Source organism: Salmo trutta, chromosome 9 (assembly GCF_901001165.1).
Source record: "Salmo trutta chromosome 9, fSalTru1.1, whole genome shotgun sequence".
Taxonomy (NCBI): Eukaryota; Metazoa; Chordata; class Actinopteri; order Salmoniformes; family Salmonidae; genus Salmo; species Salmo trutta.
Window position 1 is genome coordinate 32,043,523 of NC_042965.1, and position 10,732 is coordinate 32,054,254.

At 44.0% G+C, this 10,732-nt stretch overlaps 1 protein-coding gene across 6 annotated transcripts in view; it reads right to left on the bottom strand.

The window, feature by feature from the left end:
* LOC115200406 (dedicator of cytokinesis protein 8) overlaps positions 1-10,732 on the bottom strand; it is an 85,856-nt gene that overhangs the window by 56,406 nt on the left and 18,718 nt on the right. For 4 of the 6 annotated variants that reach the window (XM_029763463.1, XM_029763462.1, XM_029763467.1 and 1 more), the window contains exon 2: positions 8,334-8,448. In XM_029763463.1, the coding sequence (XP_029619323.1) occupies positions 8,334-8,448 (115 nt within the window). Of the gene's footprint in view, positions 1-876; positions 895-4,712; positions 4,798-8,333; positions 8,449-10,732 lie in introns of those variants that run through there. The other 2 variants (XM_029763464.1, XM_029763465.1) reach the window with 2 other exon arrangements.

Below are 10,732 nucleotides of genomic sequence, written 5' to 3' on the forward strand. Positions count from 1 at the left end.
GACAGAGAGACAGCGGTAGAGCGAGAAGAGAGAGAGAGAGAAATAGTTTCATGCAGAGGGCACAGGCAGGAAACGGTTAAGGCACAAAGTTACCACGCAACTACATGTTGGCATTCTTAAGGTTATGAATAAACCACTGTAGTGCATCTAAATGTGTCATTGATAGAGCTTAGAGTCAGATTATTCCAGATATGTATTCCTTGGCTTCAATGAAAGGAATGCCTGGAAACAAACCAAGAACCTAACACGCATTGTTTAAGTACAAACAGAGAGAAAGAGGGGCAGGAAGAGAGAGGCATACAGAGAGAGGCATACAGAGAGAGAGAGAGCATGAGGCATAGAGAGAGAGGCAGAGAGAGAGAGAGAGGCAGAGTGAGAGGTATATAGAGAGAGGCAGAGAGAGAGAGGTATATAGAGAGAGGTGTAGAGAGGCATAGAGAGAAAGAGAGAGAGAGGCATAGAGAGAGAGAGAGGGGGAGAAGCATAGAGAGAGAGAGGGAGAAGCATAGCGAGAGAGAGAGAGAGAGAGAGAGAAGCATAGAGAGAGAGAGAGAGAGAGAGAGAGCATGAGGCATAGAGAGAGAGGCAGAGAGAGAGAGAGAGGCAGAGTGAGAGGTATATAGAGAGAAGCAGAGAGAGAGAGGTATATAGAGAGAGGTGTAGAGAGGCATAGAGAGAAAGAGAGAGAGAGGCATAGAGAGAGAGAGAGGGGGAGAAGCATAGAGAGAGAGAGAGAGGGAGAAGCATAGCGAGAGAGAGAGAGAGAGAGAGAGAGAGAGAGAGAAGCATAGCGAGAGAGAGAGAGAGAGAGAGAGAGAGAGAGAGAGAGAGAGAGAGAGAGAGAGAGAGAGAGAGAGAGAGAGAGAGAGATCTAACCTCTTCTGGGGAAATTGTAAAACACTAAACAGCACAGACAGTTATCTATCCAAAACGGAGATGTGTGGGTAAACCACTTCTCCAATGCCTTTGGCCCTATAACAAAGAAGAAACAGCAAAAACATATACATGATCAAAAACAAATCTTAGAAACTGGATTCTACAGTTACATTGAATGAACTACAGGACAAAATACACACCCTCCAACCCAAAAAGGCCTGCTGCATCTTCCCAATATTTGTATCCAAGGACCGATCACCCCAATCCACAAAAGTGGAGACAAATGTGACCCCAATAACTACCGTGGGATATGCGTCAACAGAAACCTTGGGAAAATCCTCTGCATTACCATTAACAGCAGATTTGTACATTTACTCTGTGAAAACAATGTACTGAACAAGTGTCAAATTGGCTTTGTACCTAATTACCGTGCGACAGACCACGTATTCACCCTGCACACCCTAATTGACAAACAAACAAACAAACAAAACAAAGGCAAAGTCTTCTCATGCTTTGTTGATTTCAAAAAATCTTTTGACATAATTTAGCATGAGGGTCTGCTCTACAAATTGATGGAAAGTGGTGTTGGGGGAAAAACATACAACATTGTATAATAATAATAATGTTCACAAACAACAAGTGTGCAGTTAAAATTGGCAAAAAACACACATTTCTTTCACCAGTCTCAACATCAACAGTGAAGAGGCGACTCCGGGATGCTGGCCTTCTAGGCAGAGTTGCAAAGAAATAGCCATATCTCAGACTGGCCAATAAAAAGAAAAGATTAAGATGGGCAAAAGAACACAGACACTGGACAGAAACTGTACCTAGAAGACCAGCATCCTGGAGTCGCCTCGTCACTGTTGATGTTGAGACTGGTGTTTTGGGGGTACTATTTAATAACGCTGCCAGTTGACGTTGAGACTGGTGTTTTGCGGGTACTATTTAATGACGCTGCCAGTTGAGGACTTTTGAGGCGTCTGTTTCTCAAACTAGACACTAATGTACTTGTCCTCTTGCTCAGTTGTGCACCGGGTTCTCCCACTCCTTTTTCTATTCTGGTTAGAGCCAGTTTGCGCTGTTCTGTGAAGGGAGTAGTACACAGCGTTGTACGAGATCTTCAGTTTCTTGGCAATTTCTCGCATGGAATAGCCTTCATTTCTCAGAACAACAATAGACTGATGAGTTTCAGAAGAAAGTTCTTTGTTTCTGGCCATTTTGAGCCTGTAATAGAACCCTGAAATGCTGATACTCCAGATATTCAACTAGTCTAAAGAAGGCCAGTTGTATTGCTTCTTTAATCAGCAAAACAGTTTTCAGCTGTGCTAACATAATTGCAAAAGGGTTTTCTAATGATCAATTAGCCTTTTAATATGATAAACTAGCTACAATATTTATTTACAACATTAGCAATGTCTACACTGTATTTCTGATCAATTTTATGTTATTTTAATGAGAGAGAGAGAGAGAGCGAGCGCGAGAGGCAGAGAGGGAGAGAGCGAGAGAGAGAGAGGCAGAGAGAGAGAGAGCAAGAGAGACGGAGAGAGAGAGGCAGAGAGGGAGAGAGCGAGAGAGAGCGAGAGAGAGAGCGAGAGAGAGGCAGAGAGGCAGAGAGGGAGAGAGGGAGAGAGGGAGAGAGAGAGAGAGAGGGAGAGAGAGAGAGAGACAGAGAGAGAGAGACAGAGAGAGAGGCAGAGAGAGGCAGAGAGAGAGGCAGAGAGAGAGAGGCAGAGAGCGAGAGAGAGGCAGAGAGAGAGAGGCAGAGAGAGAAAGAGAGAGAGAGAGAGAGGCAGAGAGAGAGAGGCAGAGAGAGAGAGGCAGAGAGAGAGAGAGAGAGAGAGAGAGAGAGAGAGAGAGAGAGAGAGAGAGAGAGAGAGGCATTTTAGAGAGCTGGGAGGAGGAGGAGGAGGAGGAGGACAGGTTTGATCACGACTCTGCTCTCAACAACCTCAGACCTGTCAAGGAACGAGAGGACTGAGCTCATATACCTTCCATAGAAACTTTACATTTAAACTGTACATGTGTATTGGGTATGTGTGTGTATATTTGTGTGCTTGCATGTTAGTCTATACTTGGATTTAGATAGAAGTTTTTAATGGTTTATTTCTTATCACGTTAGTCTATAAATCCTCATCATAACCCTCTGCAACCCCTGGGCAACTATCCCCCTATTCTAACTCCTAAGGGGTGGCTGAGTCCCCCTCATGACAGCTCATATGATTGACATAAAGACCCGTCAAACGCAGATCAGAAGAGAGAAGTGTCACGTGTGTAACATAATTCCAGACAAAAACCCACAACAGTTATTGTTAAGTTAGTGTTGTGCTGTGTAACTACTGTGGTGTTCAATGGAATTACTCTTCACATGGAAGCTGTAAGACACACACAAAACAATAACTGAATGGTAGTCAAAGGCAACTTGCCAAATTCTGTTGTAATCACATCACTATGGCAGTAACTGTGGGGTTACATATACAGTAGTGTAGTTACTATACGGTAATGTGTGACGTGTGGCTCAGAAATCTGCCAACTCAAAGATCTGACTGGAGGATAATCTGGAGAGCACTTCAGAAGAGCTTAGATCCCACTATAGAAGAGATGAATATCTATAAATCACCACTCTAAACTGGAGAGAAGAGCATGTTCCCTTTAAATCACATCATATTGTTACAGCAATATCCACAGTCAATGCAACAGCATCCAGCCATATCCCAATCAAGTCTGTGATAAGAGTCAAAGAAATAAACAGGATTGTTTTATCACCACAGAAGGCCATCCAATGACTATCGTAGATGAGGCTGCATTATAGAAATACGTATTCCAGATCTGTATCTTTATTCATTTCTATGGGTTGTATGCGGGGGCTATATGAGGGCATGGTATGAAAGCGGAGTAGTGCAGGTGTTTCTCAGGGAGGGCTGTAGAGTGAAACCTGTGCAGACGACAGCATATCTGATCATATATACGGCTGCTTTAGTGTGCAACATACCGCAGCAGACTAAAATGAAAATACCCAGAAAAAGTGAACAGTTGTGCTACCAGCTGTTTTGTAAACGCTGTCTTTACCAGATGGTTCAAGACTTCATAGTTTGTATTGTGTTTAGTGTGAGGAGTGAATCTGGACAAGCATCCTAATTCTCCCTCACTTCTTTTAGCGAACCCCAGATATTTTAATGCTTGGGAATCATGGCTGCATATCTCCTTCCATAATATATATTCTCTTTCCCTTCCTTAGCATGGGAGCCAAATGAAACAAATAAATTCAAATGTATGCATGCCTCTGTCCCAACTCCCAGGTATGCTGCACTATGGAGCAGTGCTCTCAGCCAGGCCAGCAACAGGCTGTTGTCCTACCAGCAGTCAGACTATTAGACTACCACACCGTTTCTCCTGAAGCAGTAAGCAATTTTAATGCTGGAATACATGTTTTAATCACTTTGTGCATTTTGTTATTATATTTTACAATACTTGTAAAAAGGTATCGATTTCTATACAAAATGTACAAATACGTGTTGAGTTTTGTCTGGACTCTTGGGGGTGTTTTGTATTTTGGCAAAAAGATATTTGAGGATACATCTTGCCTATCCCTAACAGCAAGACAGTTATACTACCCAACTCTGCAATGTGTCATTTCAGCCTAATGAACAACCCGTAGCCTACTTCCCCAAGCTGAACCCCTGTACAGTCTATACCAAATACGCAGTCTAACACCACATTACCTGCCTCCAACCTCACAACACTGGATGCTTCACACATTTCAAACACAAAAGTGGAGGTCTCTAGATGACTGTTAGTAGAAATATAACACAGGTACACTGAATTGGAAGTAGACTTACCCCGCTAAATACTCAACATGTAAGAGGGAAGTTCACAAAATGGCGCATTCCGGAAACAAGAATCTACCGCCTGTACAGACTACTGGCAGTTACTGGTTTCTGGCAACTCTCTTCCTCTAGAAGAGTTAACCACAAGCTCTTGTAAGACTCAAAGACACTCTTACACAACTCCAAAGTGACTCCTAGCCCCCACCCCAAGACACTTTGGTAGATGTAAAAGGATTGGATAGGTATAAGCAATATGGTGGAACCTAGTCCTAGCCTTTCAGAGGGCAACGTGGAGCCATCATCCTTAATACCCATCTAATGGTTTTAGGTCCCTACATGAAGTAGGTAAGGGAAGTGACCAGGGGTTGATTAGGTACGGAGCAGCAGTAAGTTCAAGTTCGGTAAAACACATGTCTACAGGAAGTGACATCAACAAGGCCTCCTCCAATCAGCTTTTATGTTTCTTGCGATAGAACCACACAAACGAGCAAGTGTACACTGACAAAAGTGGGCATACACAGACAAGCATAACACAAACACACACGTGATCCATCATTTTGGAAATGACTTACTAATAACAACACTCATCATTATAAGTCCTACAAATAGAGAGATGAATCATACAAATAATCATCCCACACATCTGCCTGCAGCTCCACTGATCTCCTCCACTGATGGTGCACCATGGGAAAATATCATTCGATTATGGTATTAAATAAACTCTCTCCCGCATCGCAAATCCACAGATATAACAGATTTGCCAGTATAAGCTGGAAGGTAAGCAGGCCGTCCCATCCCTCTACAGTAGCCTGGGCCCTGACCCATTTCCCAAGCAGGCTAAAGATGAACCATAATAACTAGGAGATGGGCCAACCCTCCCTCCTCTGGCCTAGTCAGCTGACTAGCAGCAGAGAGAGAAATATCTAAGGGCTCAAGCCTAGAGTCAGTGAGTCAGACAGTCAGAGAGACAAAGACTTGACGCCTAAAGCCTGACAAATATAGAGGTATTAGTGCACTTAAAACAAGACAGAGAGACAGATCAAATCAAAGTTTATTTGTCACGTGCGCTAAATACAACAGGTGTAGACCTTACAGTGAAATGCTTACTTACAGGCTCTAACCAATAGTGCAAAAAAGGTATTAGGTGAACAATAGGTAAGTAAAGAAATAAAAACAACAGTAAAAAGACAGTGAAAAATAACAGCAGCGAGGCTATATATAGTAGCGAGGCTATAAAAGTAGCGAGGCTACATACAGACACCGGTTAGTCAGGCTGATTGAGGTAGTATGTACATGTAGATATGGTTAAAGTGACTATGCATATATGATGAACAGAGAGTAGCAGTAGCGTAAAAGAGGGGTTGGCGGGTGGCGGGACACAAAGCGGATAGCCCGGTTGGCCAATGTGCGGGAGCACTGGTTGGTCAGGCCAATTGAGGTAGTATGTACATGACTGTATATTTAAAGCGACTATGCATATATGATAAACAGAGAGTAGCAGCAGCGTAAAAGAGGGGTTGGGGGGGCACACTATGCAAATAGTCCGGGTAGCCATTTGATGACCTGTTCAGGAGTCTTATGGCTTGGGGGTAAAAACTGTTGAGAAGCCTTTTTGTCCTAGACTTGGCACTCTGGTACCGCTTGCCATGTGGTAGTAGAGAGAACAGTCTATGACTGGGGTGGCTGGGGTCTTTGACAATTTTTAGGGCCTTCCTCTGACACCGCCTGGTGTAGAGGTCCTGGAGGTCCCATGATGCAATCAGTCAGGATGCTCTCGATGTTGCAGCTGTAGAACCTTTTGAGGATCTCAGGACCCATGCCAAATCATTTTAGTTTCCTGAGAGGGAATAGGCTTTGTCGTGCCCTCTTCACGACGGTCTTGGTGTGTTTGGACCATTCTAGTTTGTTGGTGATGTGGACACCAAGGAACTTGAAGCTCTCAACCTGCTCCACTACAGCCCCGTCGATGAGAATGGGGGCGTGCTCGGTCCTCCTTTTCCTGTAGTCCACAATCATCTCCTTAGTCTTGGTTACGTTGAGGGTTAGATTGTTATCTGGCACCACCCGGCCAGGTCTCTGACCTCCTCCCTATAGGCTGTCTCATCATTGTCGGTGATCAGGCCACTGTTGTCTCGTCTGCAAACTTAATGATGGTGTTGGAGTCGTGCCTGGCCATGCAGTCGTGGGTGAACAGGGAATACAGGAGGGGACTGAGCACGCACCCTTGGGGGCGGCCCGTCAGGAAGTCCAGGATCCAGTTGCAGAGGGAGGTGTTTAGTCCCAGGATCCTTAGCTTAGTGATGAGCTTTGAGGGTAATATGGTGTTGAACGCTGAGCTGTAGTCAATGAATAGCATTCTCACATAGGTGTTCATTTTGTCCAGGTGGGAAAGGGCAGTGTGGAGTGCAATAGAGATTGCATCATCTGTGGATCTGTTTGGGCGGTATGCAAATTGGAGTAGGTCTAGGGTTTCTGGGAAAATGGTGTTGATGTGAGCCATTACCAGCCTTTCAAAGCACTTCATGGCTACGGACGTGATTGCTACGGGTCTGTAGTCATTTAGGCAGGTTGCCTTTGTGTTCTTGGCACAGGGACTATGGTGGTCTGCTTGAAACATGTTGGTATTACAGACTCAATCAGGGACATGTTGAAAATGTCAGTGAAGACACTTGCCAGTTGGTCAGCGCATGCTCGGATTACACGTCCTGGTATTACGTCTGGCCCCGCAGCCTTGTGAATGTTGACCTGTTTAAAGGTCTTACACACATCGGCTGCCGAGAGCGTGATCACACAGTCATCTGGAACAGCTGATGCTCTCATGCATGCCTCAGGGTTGCTTGCCTCGAAGCGAGTATAGAAGTGATTTAGCTCGTCTGGTAGGCTCGTGTCACTGGGCAGCTCGCGGCTGTTCTTCCCTTTGTTGTCTGTAATAGTTTGCAAGCCCTGCCACATAAGATGAGCGTCGGAGCCGGTGTAGTATGATCCAATCTTAGCCCTGTATTGACGCTTTGCCTGTTTGATGGTTCGTCACAGGGCGTAGCAAGATTTCTTATAAGCTTCCGGGTTAGAGTCCCGGACCTTGAAAGCGGCAGCTCTACCCTTTAGCTCAGTGTGAATGTTGCCTGTAATCCATGGCTTCTGGTTGGGGTATGTACGTACAGTCACTGTGGGGACGATGTCCTCGATGCACTTATTGATAAAGCCAGTGACTGATGTGGTGTACTCCTCAATGCCATCGGAAGAATCCCGGAACATATTCCAGTCTGTGCTAGAAAAACAGTCCTGTAGCTTAGCATCGGCTTCCTCTGACCACTTTTTTTATAGACCGAGTCACTGGTGCTTCCTGCTTTAATTTTTGCTTATCGGAAGGAAGGAAGGACGGAGTGAGTCGGACAGACAGACAGACAGACAGACAGACAGACAGACAGACAGACAAAAAGTGAGGAGTCACTGAATGTCCATGGGAGAAAATCCCTCTTTAGGAACACATTATTAGGCCTACAGCACAACATGCTGCGGGAGAGTCTCAGTCAGAATCCTTCTCCTAAAGGGGAGCTAAATAGTACACCACAGTGCTATTTCCCTCTACCCATGAAAGGGTCTAGTTAGTTGTACAGTAGTACTGTAACTCACCACGGTGGAGCAAGTGGAGACTGATGCATTGGAGCTGTGACGACTATGTTGCTTGGAGGCCTGGGGGGACCCATAGTTCCCACCGAAGTGTCTCCTGATCTCAGCAGACGAGTGTCTGAAACAGAGGAGAGGAGAAACTCTTCGAGGTGTACGACAAAACAGATATTATAAAAAAGGTAGCTAAGAGAAAGAGTGGACATAGAGAGGTATAAGAGAGCCGGCAGAGACAATTCAGGCGAGTGTGACACAAACACACACACATACACACAAACGTTGATCTCATGATCTTTTTGGTAGCCTAGTGGTTAGAGCGTTGGACCAGTAACCGAAAGGTTGCTGGATCGAATCCCCGAGCTGACAAGGTAAAAATCTGTCGTTCTGCCCCTGAGCAAGGCAGTTTAACCCACTGTTCCCTGGGTGCCAAATACGTGGATGTCGATTATGGCAGCCCCCTGCACCTCTCTGATTCAGAGGGGTTGGGTTAAATGCGGAAGACACATTTCAGTTGAAGGCATTCAGTTGTACAACTGACTAGGTATCCCCCTTTCCTTTCCCTTATATTTATAAACTGGGTGGTTCGAGCCCTGAATGCTGATTGGCTGTCAGTCATGGCATATCAGGCTGTATACCACGGTTATGACAAAACATTTCTTTTTACTGCTCTAATTACGTTGGTAACCAGTTTATAAAAGCAATAAGGCACCTCTGGGGTTTGTTATTTATGGCCAATATACCACGGGTTGTGTCCAGGCACTCAGCGATGCGTTGTGCCTAAGAACAGCCATTAGTCGTTGTCTATCGGCCATATACCACACCTCCTCGGACCTTATTGCTTATATAGAAATATATATTTTTTTTCATTGTTGGACATAAAAAAAACACCAGGAAATCAGCTCCAAGTGATTCGAATTTAAAAAATGTGTTCCCACGCATAATAGACACATGTGATCATATACAGTGGGTAAAAAAGTATTTAGTCAGCCACCAATTGTGCAAGTTCTCCCACTTAAAAAGATGAGAGAGGCCTGTGATTTTCATCATAGGTACACTTCAACTATGACAGACAAAATGAGAAAAAAAACATCCAGAAAATCACATTGTAGGATTTTTTATGAATTTATTTGCAAATTATGGTGGAAAATAAGTATTTGGTCAATAACAAAAGTTTATCTCAATACTTTGTTATATACCCTTTGTTGGTAATGACACAGGTCAAACGTTTTCTGTAAGTCTTCACAAGGTTTTCACACACTGTTGCTGGTATTTTGGCCCATTCCTCCATGCAGATCTCCTCTAGAGCAGTGATGTTTTGGGGCTGTCGCTGGGCAACACGGACTTTCAACTCCCTCCAAAGATTTTCTATGGGGTTGAGATCTGGAGACTGGCTAGGCCACTCCAGGACCTTGAAATGCTTCTTACGAAGCCACTCCTTCGTTGCCCGGGCGGTGTGTTTGGGATCATTGTCATGCTGAAAGACCCAGCCACGTTTAATCTACAATTCAAACATATGACTATTTTACAGCATTTTAAAGACAAGACTCTCGTTAATCTAACCACACTGTCCGATTTCAAAAAGGCTTTACAGCGAAAGCAAAACATTAGATTATGTCAGCAGAGTACCCAGCCAGAAATAATCAGACACCCATTTTTCAAGCTAGCGTATAATGTCACAAAAAACAAAACCACAGCTAAATGCAGCACTAACCTTTGATGATCTTCATCAGATGACAACCCTAGGACATTATGTTATACAATGCATGCATGTTTTGTTCAATGAAGTTCATATTTATATAAAAAAACAGCTTTTTTACATTAGCATGTGACGTTCAGAACTAGCATACCCCCCGCAAACCTCCGGTGAATTTACTAAATTACTCACGATAAACGTTCCAAAAAAACATAATTATTTTAAGAATTATAGATACAGAACTCCTCTATGCACTCGATATGTCCGATTTTAAAATAGCTTTTCGGTGAAAGCACATTTAACAATATTCTCAGTAGATAGCCCGGCATCACAGGGCTAGCTATTTAGACACCCAGCAAGTTTAGCCTTCACCAAACTCCGATTTACTATTAGAAAAGTTTGATTACCTTTGATGTTCTTCGTCAGAATGCACTCCCAGGACTTCTACTTCAATAACAAATGTTGGTTTGGTCCAAAATAATCCATAGTTATGTTCCAACAGCGCCGTTTTGTTCGTGCGTTCAAGACACTATCCGAATGGTAAATAAGGGTCACGCACATGGCGCATTTCGTGACAAAAGATTTCTAAATATTTCATTACCGTACTTCGAAGCATGTCAACCGCTGTTTAAAATCAAAATCGTAAAAAAGCGATAATATTCCGACCGGGAGTCGTTGAATCCGTTCAGAGACGATAGAATAAAAACATGGT